Raw genomic sequence first — 19,991 nt, forward strand, 5'->3', positions numbered from 1 at the left:
AACTATGAAGAAAACAAAATTATTACCTAATTAATACCTAAGTTTTAGTGACCAAATCAAACTACACGATGTGATAAAGAGCACAACTAGGCCCGTGGTATTTTTTACAAACTTTCTTTTTTTATAAATTTTCATGGTACCATTACCATCACCATTGTTAAGAATATTTGCTCTGCGTAGATTATAAACAAGTGACGGGAAAAAACAACGTCGAAAAGAAAACAACAAGTTTGACATGCATCGAAACGCACAAAATTGAACAGTAACAATACACAAAAATTGTTAAAAAATTCTTACATCGCTATATCGTCGATATTTTTAAAATCGCACATCTGAATCTCAAAGTCCAGTTTTTTTTCATCTTTCAATCACCATAACACCGCAAAAACACAGCTTCAAAATATGTATCAAATCGAATAAATAAAAGGACGGAAAAATGGCAGTACTTTAAAAAAATTAGTAAATTTCTCCTAAAACGTTTTCTAGTTCGTTTCAACCCATTGTAATGGTGAAGTTACCATCAATATAAGGAACAGGTTTCTTAATAACCAACAGCTGCTTCTCAGCATCGTAAGTGAATTCCAAACTTTTCATATCATCTGAAATAAAAACAAAATTACAGTTTACTGAATCACATTGTTGTGGTACATATTTTGGCATGACATTTATAATCATCAGTAGGTTTAAATTTGATCATTTTTTAAGCATGTGCTAAGCATTATGTGAAGCCTATGAAGAAAATGTTATAAAGTTGTTTTTTGTTTCTTCAGCAGTTTTTCTTTTTTATTCTTTATATCAGAATTAACCAGTGTGTAATGAGATTTAGGTTGTAATTACTGATCTTCAAAATTTAAATGCAATATTTTTTTTTTCAAATAAGCATGTTTTTAACCAGATTATGTGTTTTTCATAAGCATATTCCAATAAATCTTTTTGCCATAAAACATATTCTGAGCCTGAAAAAGTAGTTTTCATAAGCATCCTTAAGCCTTTTGGAATTTCCATTGCTTATATAAAAAACATGTACCTCTAGACAAACGACTATCTATCTGTTGACTCTATCAACAAATAGCAAGAGAGAAAGCTATTCATTTATGCTACTTCGGTGTGTTACAAAACAAACTACAAAAACAACTTACTGTCTAACATGATGGTGCAGTAAGATGGTCTTGTCTTTAACCCAACGACTATTATTCTTTCAACCCAAGATTTAGTACTAAATTTGCTATGAGTATCCCTACAATTGAAAAAAAAAACGTTATTCTACCGAATAGTGATTTAAAAACAAATACGATTAACGGCAACCACAACTAAAAAGAAGTGGTTTCAGTTTTGGCAACAGGCATGGTTTTTGAAATATTCATAATATTTGACTAACCATTTTGTGATAGTTAGACCACTCATAGAAATCTTGGAAGAGATGTACTCTCCATTTTTATAATCCAACGAGTGCTCATCATCAATGTATAATTCACCTTCAGCTTTACCCTAGTAAGCATTAAAAAGTCCAAGTTACATATTTCTGTTCTTAGCGTGTTAGAAGTGATTTCCTCACCCTGCCCCATCATTGTATATACGTTGCAAAGGAAACATGATTAAATATAGGAAAAATACCTCGTGGTTTAAGGCAATGACTATTGTGTATGGATCATTAACCATTAGGGAAGATGCGCGACGTACACGTTCTTTAACTGGAAGGATGCTTCCTCCACGAATAAACACTGGTATCTAAGTATAAACATAAAAATTATAACATATACTCTTTAACTTCCGCATTATTATGACAGTTGACAAAATACACAGGAAGAGAAATTGCAAAGCCGACGAATTACTTTTGACTGCTTCCTGCTAAAATAAGTATACATGTTAGATGTCTTTACACAGCAGCAGCACTAAACTTATTACTAACAATACAATTGCTTCAAAGGTGTACTACAATACCTTATACATTGGTGTGGGAATAGCTTCAGATTTGCCTCCGTAATGTACTGCGAACGAGTCAAAGTCATACCAAGGCTAAATTATACCGGATTAATAATATTTTTAGTTTTTGAAAATGATAAGACAGGTATTTAAAAAACAATATCGACGACAACAAAAAATACGACAACATTAGCAACAAGACGACGACGGCGACAAAAATAGGAAACTAATTTTCACTAAAAACCTGCGTGTCCTTTCCAGGGAAGTAAACAATAATATCATCTTTGCCAGAGTCTGTGACAGGCTTCACTAGTAAAGCACTTCCTGTAAGAAAGAAAAAAAAGGATGTAGTCTTACAAGATCATTGAATTCCATGTTTTTAGGATCATACAAAAATAGAAGCGACACTTTAATCTATATTATAATGCCCGTATACGTCTGTCTGTCTGTCACGCAAAATGGTAGCTTAGCTGCGCAATAGCGAGAAGCACGCAATGCGGTATAAAAAGGACGGGCGTACCCGTGGATTTTCCACGGGCTAACAACTAGTGTTACTAAATAATAGATAAGGGAAACCATGAGAAAACATGTTCAAAAAATCACAAATACCTAATAGGTACTCATCATCCATAGAAAACGTCTTCGTGTCTTCGGGGAATTCCATCCAAAGAGGCCTAAAGTTAAAAGTTATTAAAAACAAAAAATAATCCTTTTGTGACATATTTGAACAATGGGAATTCTCCCTTTAGTATGACTGGACTTTTAAACATATACAAACTCTAGTCGTAAGGGCGTGAAAAAATTTACACATGTGGAATTCGCACATGTATTTCCGCATCGTTATTTAGTGCATTCTTGTTTGCCTGCTGACATAAAACAATGAAATCACTATAGGGGGTCAGTAATAAAATTGTGCACAAATATAGAGACGAATAATTTTTTTTAATTTTAATAATTTTTTTTGCAGTTTAAATGTAGACGTGTAGGTGTAATCAATCCTCATATCCTCCTTACCGTCGCGAAATACAACACTTACCTCATAACAGCTAAGCCTTCTTCGTAACTTCTACGCAGCAAGGTGTAAAGGTAAGGTAAAATTGCGTAACGCTTTCTGATTGCAGTTCGAATTAGTTTAGTGTTTTCCTCACCAAACAACCATGGCTCTCGGCGACGGGTGTCAAGGTGAGCATGACCACGGAAAAACGGTTGAAAAGCACCAGCCTAGAAAATTGAAAATTCGGTAAAACACGGTCGCAATAAGTAACTCCCAAACCGATACTGAACCCAAACCGATAACGCAATGAAAAAAGTTTCTCTGACCTGATACCAACGAACAAGAAGTTCAGGTTCTGGGTTACCAAAGAATCCACCAACGTCAGCTAGAAAAGAAAATTTGAAATAATTAAATATGAAAGGTCATATAATTAACAAAACATTACCAAAATAAAAACCGACGACAACTCTGAAAATAATAATTTGGAAATACATAAGATCAATAAACACAAGTTGTTTCCGTTTCACGCAATCTGAGCTTTTCAATGTTCAACCCTGACTTCTAGCTGACTTCGCAATCTTTTCTTCCACAATTTCTTCCCTTAAGGTATCTTAAAAATTATCAAAATAACGCAAGACTTAAAATACCTCCAGAGAAGGGCAATCCTGCAACATTAAGTGACAACAACATTGGTACGGAAGCTTTCAAATGAGACCAATCTGCTTTATTGTCACCTGTCCAAATTGGTCCTAAAACGAACAAGTTCAAAAGTCACTATTACCACTACAAACGTTATGTGGTAACTTTCTACAATATGTCACAAATTCGCTTTAGTAGGAAAAAAAATCAAAGGATGTTCCAAACGGTGAAAATTATTTATCTAACTTTTTAGAATTCCTTACCATATCGCTGGGATCCTGCAAAGAAAGCCCTGGACAAAACAAATGGTCTTTCTTTTCCATCTGATCTTTGCAGGTGACCTTCAAATGTAGACATATGAAGATACATCCCATAAAGATTATGCACATCACGGTGTTCCCAATTTCCATAATGCACAGCGTCCTTGTGCATTGTTATTTCAGGCCCATTAAAGACGGATGGCTCATTCATGTCATTCCAGGTCATGAGATTCAGTGTAGAACCCTATCAGACAAGATCAACGATTAGTATGCAACTTATAATCGCAAAACCGTAAACATAGTAATTAAAGTATCACATGCGCCTAATGTTATGAAGTTTTTTTGTAAGTGCCAACCTTAGATTTAAATTCGAACAGGTTCAAAATTGCCGCACACCTACATTAATGATACTCAAACTTCATTGTGTGTCTGAAATCCTTATAGAAATTTTTATTGAACATTGCCTGCACGTTTAACTTGTGAGTTAGTGAGCTTGCATACCTGATATTGGTCCAAAGCAAATTTACTAGCCCACCAAGCACGTGCATCTGGGTTGACAAAATCAATCCAGGAAGACGATCCTGGCCAGCACCAGCCTTCATAGTCACTACCGTCCTTCTTTTTCACATACAACTGCTTATCTGTTGCTTCGGTATGGATATGATAACCAGATTCACGCTTTATATGCGGATCAATAATGGTCACCATTTTGCGTCCCTTCGACGCAACGTTTTCAATCATTTTCTTCGAGTCTGGAAACTTAGCAACGTCCCAAGTCATATATTTTTTACCATCGGTGTGTTCGATATCCAACCACAGTACATCGTAAGGTATATCATGCTTGTCGAAGTTGGCATCAACTTGTTTTACATCTTCTTCATCGTTGTAATTCCAACGACACTGGTGGTAAGCGATACCAAACATCTAAATGAAATTCATCTAGTGGTTATTACATCAAAAGCATTTGAACGAATGCTCCTACATAACACAACATAAACTACTTGTTAATATGACCATTCTGGCAGGTCTTTTGTTTGTTTGATACGATTTCAAAGAAAAGTCAATGCAAGCAAAAAAAAGCAAAAACCAAAAACAAAAAATACAACAATTTTCCGTGTCATTGCCATTACTTGAAGAAAAGTCGTTTGTGTTTATAGAACTGTATGTTGATAGGATGACACAAGACACTGTTTCACACTAGTCAACGTTGTAACCTTATGGTTTACAGTTTGGCGCGAAACACGCTACAGAATCTCTAATACATGTTTATATTAACTGATGGCTATTTTCAACATGCTTTTTTAGGAAACTCGCAGCGCCTAATGGCTAAAAAGCCTTTGCAACTAAAATGGTAGCTATAAATGTAAATAACATTGCCTGAGAATCGTGAAGACATAGCTAAGAATAATACATGCTTTTATATACCGGTGGTAGCGTAGTAGTTCCAGTTAGTGTAGAATATTGATGTGATACATCATGAGGTTTGGGTCCAAGCATGATAAATAAATCAATAATGCCACTTTCAGACATCCAGTGTGTATCAACTTCTGGAATATCGCCTGTTTTGAAAAGCGATATCAACGAGCTTAGCACAGACTTAGATGATGCAATGTCAACCCAAGTTTCAGCAGCATTGTTCCAAAACACGCCTACAGTTTTGTACGCATTGTGAGCCATCATGTAGGGGATTGAACCATATAAGGCCATGGGATTATCCAGCTCGTACTCAAACACATCCAAGTTGTACAGACGATAAGGATCACCACCACTAAAGGAAAAGTTGTTTTTATTATTTCTAAATGATTTGACTCATGTTTAAACATTCATTCTTAAAGCTAACGATTACTAAAAAAATAACTATGCAATTGGAAGCCATAAAAAAAATCAAAAAATCTGCCGTTCGTTTCGAAGGTGTCTTACGTGGTGTGTTTGAGAGCCAAAGAATCTGCGTGCTCTGGAATACCATATACATGTTCAAATCCAACAAATGAAACATCTAAACCAACTGAACTTGGTCCTATGCAAACAATAAAATGTAGTTAATGTAACCTGTACTTTAGCTTTATAAGATAAGTAATTGCAAACAGATGTATTATGAATTTAAGCTTGGTTTCCACAGAAACACGTAACTTCCAGTAAATTTATTGTGCAACATCTCTTGTGTAGTTTCGTTGTACAACATGTGTTTCCAATAAAGTCGTGACCGTTGTGCAACAAATCAATTTTTATATTTTCGAAGCCAAGCTTCACAATCACAAGCAATATTTTCGAGAACTAAATTCAGTTCAAAATTTGTTTTAATAGAGAACATGTAAAACTGTATCATCAGAAGTCGCAAAAATGCCAATTAATTAATAGTAAGCAAGCAAAAAAAAAGTTTTATTAAAATCTGACTTGGCATAGGTTTTTTAATAAAAGCTTTGAATACTACTTTAAACGGTATATCTCCAATGAAAATATGTGGAAACGGGATATCTTCACGAGTTATTTGGTCAATATGACTGTAACCAAGACATTAGAAATCTATATCTGCCACAACAAACAATATTCTTTTTGTATGCAACAAAACAAACAAAAAAAAATTACGTCACATGAAAAAATATACTAAATACAGTTCTCTTACAATACAGATTAGTATTGTGAACATTTTAAAAGTTGGAAAATAAAGCAGTGGAAAACAACTTGGGGAAAGTAGCTATCAGGATGTAATTTTAGAAAGTGAAGCATGTTAAAAGGTCATAAAGTAAAAAAAAAGAAAAAGAAATGCTGAAATGAAGATTGTGTTTTCTCTAGAAATGATGAAGCTCTTTATAGGTATTAATAGTGAAAAAAATGTACACACCATATGGTTTGGAATCATGATGCTCTTTGAAATCTTCCTCCCATAACCCTTTTTCACTTTCATTTGAAGTTGCCTCCTTCTATAAAAATTGAGCTCAGTAAAATATTCACTGCTAAGCAAGTCACAATGACTGTTTTTGTACACACGGCAAAGAGAAAGGTCATATGTTGAATCCACAACTCACTGGTTCATCCTGCTCTTTGTCATCCTCATCTTTGTCATCTTCTGATTTAGTTTCTTCAGAATTCTCATTTCTATTGTCATTCTCTGCTGGTTTAGATTCTTCGTTAGCAACTCTACCAAACAAATTAATGTGGCACATTTAACAAACTAAACATTATTCGAAACTGTGTAGATGAGACCAAATATATAGGGGTACGATAACTTTTTATGGTCCAAATTCTGGCAATCAAAAGAAATGCTTCAAAAAAGTGTGTAATAACCATGTCAATTTTTTTTTATGTTTAAAAAATTATTTTATTATTTTAAAAAAACAATAAAAATATGATAGGTATTCACTTACTGTTTATTCCTGTAGTGCTCAAAATTCATCAATCCTTTATTGTTTACAGACACCAGTAAAACTCCTTCAGAATCGAAAAAATCAATTTTTAAGGGTTTGTAAGTGATTTCTACAACATTTGCTTCAAATTTTACTTTGAGGGAGTTGCCATCTTCTGACTCTTTCATAAACCTAAAACGTAACATGTATATATGATTAGCCTACAGACCTTAAAATTAGCGTCGGCATTTGGCACTTCCGACATAATTGCCGACGTAGTAATTTTGTTGTGAAATTTTTAAATAACAATAATTTCGGTTTTGTTTGAGCTACTTTCACTCATTGCGACCACAAAATAATTACATTCGATTTTAGACCATTAGGCTGGACTTAAGCGTATGGAGAACATTAAAGTCGGCCCATTTCCTCCATGCTGACACTCTTATGCTCGACTGGTACATGATACTGAGACTCGAACAAAAGACAGAAGACCATGCCACAAGCCAGTCCAACCTTCATCGTCGCAGAGAATACTGTGAGAGGAGTGTGCACCCATGTAAGTTAAATACAACCAGAACATGGGAGAGGTTAGGTGTCCTGTACCTTAATACAGCTTTCGGACGAATGTTCTCGTAATGTAATACCAAAGAAAAAACATGTTGAATAAAGTTTAAAAAATCTTTTTAAAAAGGGAAAGAGAAATCAAATATGTCTAGTAATAATAATTGAAAAGATTGTATATTGTATTAAAAGGAAGTCCAGAAGTTCTTTCTCCCACACGTCACAGCAGGCAATCAAGTCAGGGTATGTCCTGAGTAGGTTTTTACTTACTTTATTTTTTGAGGTTCTTTCACCAAAGAATCATCTACAAAATATCTTGGCCGGATGGGACTCAACTCAGTTATTCGGATTCTTGCAGAATTTTTAGCGAGAGTATCAATGGTCAGCTTGAAAGACACATTGTTATTGGTGTTGATTACATCGCAAGAGATGGTACCAATTTCTAACTTAACTGTAGATTGCAAGATTGCGTATGGTGATGAACCAGGTTGAATTGCACGATTCCGCCTAAAATAGAAACAATAAACATATAAGTAGCAATCCTGCACATTTCAAATTAAAGCGCATTGGAATAAAATGAAAACAAAATTCAGTGGATATGGCAATTACTTACTTGAGAAAGGAGCATTGTTCATAAAATTTGAACTTAGTCCGACTATAAGAAATAAAAGCATACAACATATATAGGAAAGAGATCTTACCTACAAAAACTACTTTGATCGCAAGTTTTAAAGTTGCCACGATCAACAAGGTATACAGTTGGAAGTTGACAAACAAAAAATAAAAACATCCATTTTATATTTAGACACATCTTTCTATAAACAAAACAGTTAGTTTTAGTTAATATTAATCCATCACATTTTTTCATTAACATTTAAAATTTCGCAAAGTAAATTTGTTTAATATTACATCACAAATAAAGATTTTAAGTCCCTTTAATGTACAATAATATGTCAGAAACAATTAGACCCAGGGCATTTACATCACAGTGTCCTGTCCTATACATTTCCAAAAATGCAGGGAAATTTCGATATTCATATGTTGCTACATGAGGTTTGTTAGGTCACAGAAGAGAAGATAATTGTCCCAGAGCTGGTTGATTGAAGCAGCGTAAAACACAATTTTCCAGAAACTTTGTGTGACCTTCTAATTGTCCCCACGTTTTTGCTTTCCAAATACAGCGACCAAGCTCAGGATTGATAATCAAGAAAAACAAATGGATTTATAAAAATAAGAAGCATTTAGTTTATATAATATATACACACAAGAAAATTCTCTACACTCCAGTCAAGGAAATCTAAAGATTACAAAGATGGAAACTTTTAATTAAATTTTTTTGATATTGTTGGGATGTAAGACGACAGTACTACAAGAGCAAAAACTTGTCATTGCTGAAATAACACAGATATTTTGTTTGACATTAACGTGTGAAAATGGTTATAAAATGGTTATACTTGAAATTGTTATAAAATGACGATCACATGGCCTAACTGGGCATAGAAGCTATGATTTATTCTACTCTTTATTCTAAAACAAGATGTTACAAAATTGATAAGGGACACACCTATAAAAATTGTCTAAAGTTTATCAAAATTGAAAAAGCAAACCCATATACATATAAAAGTTGTACTATCAAAACCAGATTGATAATATTACTGTAATTAATATTTGTTGTGTTAAGACGACTTAATTTGTGCCAATACACTATTATTGTGAGCCCATTTGTTGATCTCATTGAAAGACACTAAAAAAGTGACAACAGCATTTTTTTGCAGCCATTAGTGCAAAGTGAGAAAGTAATTACAGGCACATGCCGAACCTTGCTATCAGTTCCATTTGTTGCACTCCTTATGGCACTTTCGGGCCATCGAATGAAACATTGAGAATTAAATGGACGATGTTCATCAGTTAATTGCTTCATAAAGCTGTGACACATTGTAAAGATAATAAAAAGGGCTGCTGGATGATTTATTGTAAGTAACTGAATTTTTTACGCAAATAAATATAGAATATTTTTAGAAATAATAGTAAATAATTAGTATATAATATAGTATATAATGTATATAAACAAAAATTTAATAATCAACAGCATACAAAAGGTTATAAGGAGACATTCATTATCTATATCAATAAGCATATAATTGCTGTAAAAATAGGTCAGGTGCATGGTAGAATGATATTGACAAGAGACCACTACAGAAGCTTAACACACATCTCTGAAACTGTTTAAACTCAGCGATTCGGTTCAGCTTTGTTGCCATAGTGATAATTGACATTATGCTTAATTGACGAATCGCATTTGTGCCATTTTTTAAATTTCACTGGGTGAAAACAAACCTAGTTCATAGGGGGGAAGAATGCTAAAAAAATGTGGAAATGGAAGAATAATTAGCTAACGAAAGGTAACCACAATAAAAATCTGTCTGGAAATGATGCTTAGCTGTCTAGCTAGATTTTACTCAAAAAAATTATCTTTGCTCAAACTTCTCAACATTATTCTTAAAACTTCAAAATGTGTTTAGCTCTGCACTCTCCTCACCTAAAATACGAAAACTTTTCACCTCCAAAAAAATTGTTATGATGTCAAACCGGATCGCTGAATAGCCAAATACCACAAGCCAAACGCAAACAGAAGAGGGTGCTGACAAGCCGCAAACACCCACATATATAAGGGCGAGTTTGGGTGACTGTTCGAATTAAATTGACGGTTGTCCGCCGAAACCTCCCGCACTTTTCCGAACACGCCCGGAACATTCCCAAAATGCAACACCTTGTAACATAAACATGGCGAACGACAGTTGAAAGAACGCGCGTGAAGAGAAAGGAGGTAATAAAGTTATTTATTAAGTAAATCTTATCAAAATCTTTTAAGAAATTAGCTACCATATAGTTAGTTCATTTTAATTTTTAGCTATACTTTTTTAAATAATTCTTCGAGAGTCATTTATGGTGAATTTTTTTTTTCGGGCATTGTTCAGGACTATGCGGTTTTTTCGGGCAAATACCTAAAATTTTTTTAAAACGCCGAACTCGCCCGCACTTTCTACGGCGAATGCGGCTTATGGGCACCCTCATCACAAACAGTTCCAAAGTCAGAAATAATTTCTCTTTTACAGAAAAAACCCACATAAGAACTGGTTTTTGAGTTCTCTTATTTGAGAGTTGCCACATAGCTACGACGGGAAACCATTTCCATAGCTACATGCATATGTATATCCCTCCTTCATGACTATTTTTTAACAGGGTCAAGAAGGACAAAAACAAAAGAATGTAAAACGAAGTAACACAATGAAAAACAGACAAAATTCCTCTTTTAGTTAATATAACGCTGACGTTTTTGTATAAAAGCATTTAAAAACAACCACACGCAAAATCTCGTAGCTAAGAATCAAAGTTTGTTAATCATAAAGCAAGAAATTAGGTATAGTTAAAAACGGAGGCAGCAGTGGAGTGTTGTTTTTCTTTTATGTACAAGGATCTAGTTTTGTGGAACAATGAAACTAAGTAAAACCCTCTTACTCTTTTCGGATTTTCTTAAGCGTTTTTGAAGAGTGGCGATTTCCAAATGTAGTCCACAGCCAATCTACCATAATGAATGGCGACGCAGCGAATCTCCGTCCCCGTGTCTCTAAAATCACACCGATTGGTTTATTTATTTGTTAGTTACAAATTAGAAAGCCACGTGTTTCTTTGGTGGCGGGTGCAGGCACCGTTACGCGATATCTGTTGCCACAGTGTGGAGACATTGAATCTTTGAATCATTCAAGCACACACGTTGTTGCTGCCAACAAGCTCCTAGTCAAAAACGACAAAACACATAATATTGACATACATAATATTGCTGTCTTTATTATCGACTAGTTACAAGGCTAATTTCTTCCTTTTTCTCTTTTCCTTTCTTTTAATAATTGTTTTTTTTCCTCTTTTTTTCCCTCTTATTCTCTCTTATTTCTTGTTTCTACTCTTCTTGCTTCATTACCCTTCTGTCTCTTCTTTCCATATATTTTTCAATCCATTCATTTGTTCATCTCATTCTGCCGATGTCGTTCGTCTCCTTTAACCATTCCTTTGCGATATCTCTTCTTTTCCCACACAAGTTTACTCTTTCACAATCTATTATATGTTCCGTAGTTTCTTTTTCGCCGCATACACACGTCCTATCTTTTCCCATAGTATTACCTATGTCTAACATTTTCAATCTTCGTATAACTAGCTTCTTTTATCCCCATTCCACTTATGTACTTTTTTCTTTCGAATTTTTGTCCACTGGCAATCTGACGTATGCAAGTTTGTTTTCTTATTAGAAATATAAGCTGCATTTCATTAGACCCAAACCGAGAATACTTGAAAATCTAAATTTACGCTGACGGGGGATGTATTCGTGCAAAAATTAGGAAAATACAGTCAGATTTACAGAGATATATCTCCGTAAATCTGACTGTAATATATTATTTTTGAACTAAAGAATAAATAAATAAATGATGTTGTAAAAACATGTTGTTTTTAAAATAATTGATTTTTATTATTTTTTTAATTTTTAATTTTTAATTTTTTTTAATACAATCGATGAAGCAATTCAGGTTAAATACTTTCTTACTTGATATAATAAAATAAAAAATAAAATATAAGATATAAATTATATTATGTGTGACGTCATAATATAAAAAAGTAACAAGAAGCCCTGGGGGCTCTAAAACTTTCCGCTTGCTACCAAAATATTTAATGACAACCTGCTAATTCGTTGTGTTTTTGTGCCAAACATTCGAAAAGGTTTAGTGCATGAAGCTCTGAAGATAAAGCACACAAGTGACATTATATCTTACAACAAACGCAAACAAAACGAAATGTGTCATAATAAACTCACATTTTAAAAGAAATTGCTAACAAAAAATACAGCCTATCATTCATGGTTGAAAGTCTTGCGATTGAAACGTTTTTGGTCTTGAACGCCATTTAGTTGATAAAAAATCAAAATTTTAATGTGACCATCATTTTCAGCATACTTTATTTGTTAACTGTGCTAAATTCGGCCGAAAATGAAGTGGTTTTAATTTTTGGACCAATTTTGGCCTAAAGTGACATTTAGGTGACAAAAATCAAAATTTTGATGTCACCAATATGTTCAGCATACCTTTTTTGTTAAGTTTGCCAGTTTTTGTTGGAAAAAAAGTAGTTTTGATTCTTGGACCAATTTTTGCTTAAAATGCACGGCTGTTTCAGCTAGCGAGATTTCGGAAACTCAGACTGCGCATGTCCAAAAAAAATTTAAAATAAGGACTGGGGCGAGTTGCGCTTAAAAGTAAACAAATTTTAGGGTAGCTAGCACCAGGTTTAATAGGCATTTTAATCACATAAACCAACTTAAGGACTGGAAACTAAGTGGTTTAAATAAAATATAGTCCTATACCAATAAGATTAATTCAAATACAAAGCTATTCGCTTGTTGCCTAGCTAAAACAAAACAAAAACTTTCAACCTCCATTTTGAAGACTGTGGACACCATGCCAACTTAAAGCAAAATATTTTCAGATACGAAGTTATCCCACAGATAATTTTTATAAAAATCATTCCAAGATAGTTACGAGATACGAATAAAAAAAGAACTGTAGGTGTATCAGTACATTACGAATTGATATTGTATCAAACATTAGGTACTTTTTTTTCAAAATTTTTGTTAAAGTTCAAGATGGCTACTGGGGATTTACACCTAGCTCGGTTGAACAAGCTGTGTCGAATATGTGGAAACACTCTGCCTGGACGATCACATATTGTCCAAGAGCACATAAAGAACTTGGACAGTATTTTCAGAGCTGATTTTTATTCTGATCGGGCAGGCATTCACCCAAAAAAATTCTGTCACTCGTGCTTTGCTACAATAAGTAATGTCCTAAAACGTGACTCAGCTACCGCTATTGTGCCTGTTAAATGGTATACACATAAAGACACCGAGTGCAAAACATGCATATTAAGTGCACAAAAAAAGAGAGGTGGCAAACCTATGAAAAGAAGGGGCGGTGGTAACCCAACACACAAAGCTGTGGATTCCGCAGAAAAAACTTGGACACCCCTAGAACTTAATAAAATTTACAGAAAAACCTCTGAACTTTTTGACTATAGTGGAAACGTTCTCTCAGACATAAATATCAGTGAAGGCAACTGGGAACATCTGATTTGTGCTTTGTGTAGCAATATTTTAAAAAGGCCATTAATGATAAACCAATGTAACCACGTGTTTTGTGCCTTGTGTTTAACAAATTGGTTGGAAAATTCAAATAGATGTCCCACCTGCAGCATCCCAACAACACCCGGGGATGTCTCGCCTGGTTTGTGCATTTCCAGGATTTTAAACACACGAGTTGTCAAGGGAACATGTGGTTGTTCATTTAAACTGCTGTCTGCACAATCGCACACATGCTCTCCAGCATTGTCATTTACAACACTAGAGATGATGCAGTTGAGCCCTTCCAAGCCTGTACCGAAAAAGGTAGAAGAATGCATTGCTCATGTGGTTGGAATAAAAATGCAGCAGTCAAACTTGCCGAATAAAACTGTCCAATTGCCCAGTGGAAGTTCACAAGTAAGATTACTTATGTATGGAGTGGACTCAGTAAAAGTGATTTGACATTGACTTTTTTTAACAAGCAACTGATTTTCAAACGGCTGATAAAGCAAAAAATTTTGATCTTAGCAATTTTAAGGCTGAAATCAAAACTGAAAATAAGTTGCTTTTGTATATGTCTATATATGTGCATACCTAGGTTATCATTTTTTTACAATTCCAGTGAAATGTTTCTTATACACATTTTTTATACAAAAAACAAGCCATAATAAGAACAAGACAAATTTTAAAATGTTCAGAGTAAATAATTAAAAATAATAATAAATATAAGTAAGTGGCTAGAGGGGTCACAGAATATAGGAAGTTTTGGGGGTCAATAAAAACCATTCTATATATTAGGAGATTTACTAAAATTTTGATGTGCCCACCCTAAATGCTAAGGCGTCTACATCGTTAAGTGATCTTATATAAAAAATGTGTATAACTACTTTATACAAAAATACAAAACTATGCTATGTTATATTAAAAATAATGTACACATAATTGTCTGTAACAATATGATAATTTTAATAGTAATATTACATTTTACATAAAACAAATTAATAACATATGTTCCATATTTTAGCCATTGACAATAACACCCATTAGAATTCCTCGCAAGTCTTCTGATGAAACATGTGAAAGGAATGTGCGGAAAAGAGCAAATACAGCCAAGGAGTTAATCCATCTGATGTCTGGTGAAGAAACCCAATCTGTCACAAAACAGACCACAGCACTGCTAAAGTCTATGGAAGAAAGTGACAGAAATACTATCATTAAAAATTTGGGTACAGAAGTCATTATTCCAGCCAATCACATCACAGCAATGAAATCAAATTTAAACATGCCATGGAATCAACTACGTGAAATATCACGTTGGTTGAAAACATTCAACATAAAAATTGAATCAGAAAAAAAAGCAAGAAGTGTCGCTGCTGAATGGGTAGGCCAAGGACTGAGAGTTGAGCTGGCTCCTCTCACCAAATTATCAGTTGGAAACAGGGTATCCGTTATACCTAGGCCCTGGGGGTATCTGTATAATGTAGTTGGCCACATTCTGTATCAACTCAAAAAGCTAGAATGTCACAATTTACTTGTAAAACATAGTTTCATTCCTGACAATGAGATCCATGTTAAAATTGGTGGAGACCATGGAGGAAATAGTTTTAAAATGGCATATCAAACAGGCAATGTTCTAAACCCAAACAAGAAGGAAAACACAATAATGTTTAGCATTTTTGAAGGTAACAAACATTAATGCAATATATTACAAATATGAAAAAAAAAAAATTAAAACTGGAATTTCCAAAATTCTATGCATGTGATGTCTAATTGTGATCTAAAGTAGAAATGATCTAAGTGATCTAAAGTAGAAATCAAAACATTTTTTATATTTTTTTTTTAAATTAGGGAAAGACACAAGAACAAACTTAAGAGTCTGCCTTGAACGGTTTCGACCACAAATAAAAATGCTGCAACAAGTCAAATATAAAGAGTCGATATTCCGTGTATTTATGTATGGCGACTACGAATTTCTGTGTGCAATGTATGGTATAACTGGTGCAAATGGTAAATATTAATTACTTAAGATCTGGGGCAAGTTGCTAGTTGATAATCAAAATTAATTAATTTTTGACCACAAATAAAAATGCTGCAACAAGTCAAATATAAAGAGTCGATATTCCGTGTATTTATGTATGGCGACTACGAATTTCTGTGTGCAATGTATGGTATAACTGGTGCAAATGGTAAATATTAATTACTTAAGATCTGGGGCAAGTTGCTAGTTGATAATCAAAATTAATTAATTTTTACAGAACTTTTTTTGCAACTTCATAAAGTTCCTGTAGTTTAACAATGGGTTTTTACTACGCAGATATGGGAAATGCATAGTTAAAAATGGTTTATTTTTAAAAGTTTCTAATAAAATATGTATACTTTAACATTTGTGTTTAGGGCGTCACAGCTGTTTGTTTTGCAACATTACCTCAAAACTAATGAACATCCCAGTGTTTACTCGCAAGAAATTTAAGAAAAGGTCACTGGCGACACTTGAAGAAAATTTAGCAGATTTCCGTGAAAGTGGTGGGAGCCCTAAAAATGCGAAAGAATTTTATAATGTCATTGACAACATATTTTTTGACATACCTATTGATCAAGTATACATCATATTTTTATGCTTTTCCACTGCAAGTTGATTTAATAATCCCAAAATAAAATCTATATAAACACCTAATTTTAGGTCTGTATTCCTGGTCTTCATATTTCCTTGGGTGTATATCAAAAGATGTTTAAAATGTTTGAGTCTTCTTGCCAAGACTATGATGTAAAAATAGCTCTGCTGTTGGCAACAGAAGACAATGAACTGGATTCAGATTATGGTGACTACATCGAAGTCCTTAAAGAAACAAATGACTTGCAGCAAAAGCTGGAAGATGAAAAAGCCAAATTAGCAAACCAGCAAGATCAGTTAAACTGGCTTGTAATATCTGGTGGCTTACAACGAAATATACTGACGTACGAGAAAAGTATAATAAAAACTGAGAAGAAAATCACAGAATTAGAATTAGAAATCTCAACCTTGGGAAACAACAAAAGAATTTTAGTGGGTATGATCATTTTTATTACCTAAGTAATTTTTTGTGATATTCGCAAATGTTTTTTTGTCTGGAAATTCCAAGAAATTTAATTCCCGAAAAAAAACTTTCCAAAATTATAATTTTCATTCTGATCTTATGATGCAAGCCTTATATTCTCTCCAATCTAAAGCTATGTTTAATAGTTTGTTCATCTTATTTTAGGTGTTGGTCCTTGTGCTTCTTCAATAGATAAAACGCTGCAAAAAATGGGTGTTGAACGTCAGGCCTACCATGGCCAAAGTTTTATCGGCAACCATGTACATAAATTGCTAAAGGTTTGTTAATACTAACAATAATGTAGCAATTTAAAAATAACATATTTAAAGAAAATTAAAAAAACAATCTTGCTCTTATAGAAAGAAAACATCCAAAATTTAACATCCAGCATTAAAGAGATTGTTGCAGCACAAAAGCATGATGACCAGCTTATTCACAGTGTGAATTTAGAAATGGATAAGTACGACATGTTATTTACTTACTTTGCAGAAGTTCATAACATTTACAATTCGGCAAAATATCTGTCATGTGAGGAAATACTGGCTTTAGGTGAGAAACTTGTTCCTTTTTTTAATAATAAATAAGTTTTTTTTAAAATTTCATGTGCCAAAAACAAAACAAAAAGAAAGAATAATATACATATAGTACATAATTCTAGAAATTTCAATTAATAAATTCATGATGCATCTGCGAACTAACTGGCCAAAAGTTAATATTTCACCAAAACTGCATATGCTTGAAGATCATGTCACTGAGTTCATAGCAAAATGGAATGTTGGATTTGGGTTTTATGGCGAACAAGGTAAACAGCCACTTAAATTTGTAACCTGGTAACACCAAAATTTGTGTTTTTTACCAAAATGTGTTATTTTTCAGAAAATGTGTAGCTAGCTAGCTTAAATGTCAAATTATAACATTTTTAAGGTGGAGAAAGCTTGCATCATGAAATCAACAGGATGTCGAGCAGGTACAGCTGCATCAAAAACCCAGTCGAGCGGTTACGAAATACATTAAAGCAACATTTTGTTAATGTAAATCCTGAATCGAGCCAATTAAAACCAAAAATTAAAAAAAGAAAAATTGCACGTGAAGAATAACTTTTAGACTTACAGCTTAGATAGCTAGTTATATCTTTAACTGCATATTAGCATTACTTTGCAAGCTCCTTTAGTCTTTGCATTATTTCAAAGGTGGATCAGCTGGTCTAGAAAGAAAAAGAATTGAACAGTTAATTAGCTTACTACATGCATAGTTCATTTTTATTTGACTTTTTGTCGAGCTTACGTTAGTAGTGTATGAGACGCAGAAACCTTATTTAGAGTTACAGAATTGTTTATATAGAATGTTGTTTAGTGTTGTTATTCTGTGAAATATTAGCTTAGTAAACTACAACAGTTTTAATGCCTACAATAAATCATACAGTAGATTATGTCAAAGAGGGAGTTAAAATTTTCAGGTTTTACACTAACTTTTATTGCCAGAATTCAGCGCTCTAGCATTCTTTCAGAAGTACTGATACAGTTTTTTCGTTTTTCTTACCTTGTAGATGAGCCTTTCAGCTTTCCAAAAATATATAATACACCAGCCACATAACTTCGCAACGTCCACAAAACCAAAAATTAGTTGGAACAAGTTGCCATGTTAATTTTAACAAAAAAAAGTATGCCTTCAAAACTGCCACAGTATTACTCCAACAGCATGCTTGTCGCAAAGGTAAAAGAAAGATTTAGCTTCCAGCGTGTTGAAATGCTTTAAAAAACTAAATTAAATCCACTGAAATAGATTCTATCATGCAAAAGCGATTTCAAAAAGTTAGTTACTTATTTATCATGATTGTTTTTATTTGCGCCCGCCATCTTGCGCCTCAACGTGGCCGTAATTATTGACGCATGCGCAGTCTTAGTTTCCGCTCTGAAACAGCCGTGAATGACATTTAGGTGACAAAAATCAAAATTTTGAGATCATCAATATGTTCAGCATACCTTTTTTGTTAAGTTTGCCAGTTTTTGTTGGAAATAAAGTAGTTTTGATTCTTGGACAAATTTTGGCCTAAAATGACATTTAAGGTGGCAAAAAATCAAAATTATGATGTCACCATCATGTTGAGCATACTTTTTTGTTAACTTCTAAATTTTGTCGAAAATAAAGTAGTTTTAATTTTTGGACCAATTTTGGCCTAAAATGACATTTAGGTGACAACAATCAAAATTATGATGTCACCATTATGTTCAGCTTACTTTTTTTGTTAACTGTGCCCAACCTCGTCCCCAGGGCATCTTGTATCTTTTCTGACCCCGGGACGGCGATACGAACATGGCCCTGGAGGAGGCTGGTCCGATATGAAACCTGATTGGCGCGGATATGTCAAATAATTATTGCGTCATACAAAACATTTTGGCGAGGCGGCGAGTCTGTGACCAACAGGAGGAAGCTGTTCGTTTTAAAATGGCGGAGGTGTATCAGCAGTATCAAGTTTTTTTTAAAGTGAAAAATTTAATAAAAAGCATTACTAAGCAATGAGAGTATAAAATAAGACATCATAAAGTAATACTGCTTACATGACAATATTTCAATAGCTGGGAATGTTTAATAAAGCTAGAAAAGTTGTTAGCTAGCACACTATACCTAACACACTATCAAGGTAAGAACAAAAGAAAGAAACTCAATTTGTTTCCAAGTTGCCAGGTTTGATTTGCAGCTTTTTGCAAAGACTGACGTTGCATAAAATTGCCGCCCATGTCCTTTATAGACAAAATAATTTTGCACAAAGTATCGAAAATGTTTTTTTTTTACAAAATATATATACATTACGTTTTAAATTATATCAGGTTGTTATTAGTGGGCATGTTTTATTACCTTATATGCTTTGGTTACTATAAAAGATATAAAAAGCCAATAGGTTAACCGTCGGAGCCATTTTATCATTGAATGCACATTTATCCGGCCTAATTCAAGAAAATTCAAATTGCAAAAGCTTCAGTAAAAAAATAAAGTTATTGACTTGAAACTTGTTAAGGAGTACCTTTAAACCTATCT

The 19,991-nt window shown here is 33.6% G+C and overlaps 2 protein-coding genes across 4 annotated transcripts; one reads left to right on the top strand and one right to left on the bottom strand.

Annotated features, from left to right (window-relative positions):
• Window positions 1-229: 229 nt before the first annotated feature.
• Window positions 230-11,792, bottom strand: LOC130657376 (neutral alpha-glucosidase AB-like). 3 transcript variants are annotated; one of them, XM_057460359.1, is made up of 20 exons: window positions 11,241-11,792; window positions 8,335-8,376; window positions 7,992-8,228; window positions 7,182-7,352; window positions 6,843-6,954; window positions 6,659-6,737; window positions 5,737-5,833; window positions 5,242-5,584; window positions 4,318-4,740; window positions 3,820-4,060; window positions 3,565-3,666; window positions 3,244-3,302; window positions 2,960-3,144; window positions 2,533-2,597; window positions 2,168-2,247; window positions 1,942-2,016; window positions 1,615-1,728; window positions 1,379-1,488; window positions 1,140-1,237; window positions 230-599 (listed from the first exon to the last, which is right to left on the bottom strand). In XM_057460359.1, exons 1-20 carry the CDS (start codon window positions 11,309-11,311, stop codon window positions 493-495), a joined length of 2,811 nt encoding a protein of 936 aa, XP_057316342.1. In that variant the 5' UTR covers window positions 11,312-11,792; the 3' UTR covers window positions 230-492. The 3 variants fall into 3 exon arrangements, with proteins under 3 accessions (XP_057316342.1, XP_057316341.1, XP_057316343.1); XM_057460358.1 differs by lacking the exon at window positions 8,335-8,376 and adding an exon at window positions 8,423-8,536; XM_057460360.1 differs by lacking the exons at window positions 8,335-8,376; window positions 11,241-11,792 and adding exons at window positions 8,423-8,537; window positions 9,948-9,953.
• Window positions 11,793-15,959: 4,167 nt separating this feature from the next.
• LOC130657379 (uncharacterized) lies at window positions 15,960-18,766 on the top strand. Its single transcript, XM_057460363.1, has 7 exons — window positions 15,960-16,067; window positions 16,276-16,478; window positions 16,562-16,928; window positions 17,121-17,233; window positions 17,315-17,504; window positions 17,614-17,757; window positions 17,880-18,766. The coding sequence occupies exons 1-7, from the start codon at window positions 15,968-15,970 to the stop codon at window positions 18,050-18,052; spliced, it is 1,290 nt and encodes a 429-aa protein (XP_057316346.1). The 5' UTR covers window positions 15,960-15,967; the 3' UTR covers window positions 18,053-18,766.
• The last annotated feature ends 1,225 nt before the right edge of the window (window positions 18,767-19,991 follow it).

This window comes from Hydractinia symbiolongicarpus, chromosome 9 (genome assembly GCF_029227915.1).
Source record: "Hydractinia symbiolongicarpus strain clone_291-10 chromosome 9, HSymV2.1, whole genome shotgun sequence".
Taxonomy (NCBI): Eukaryota; Metazoa; Cnidaria; class Hydrozoa; order Anthoathecata; family Hydractiniidae; genus Hydractinia; species Hydractinia symbiolongicarpus.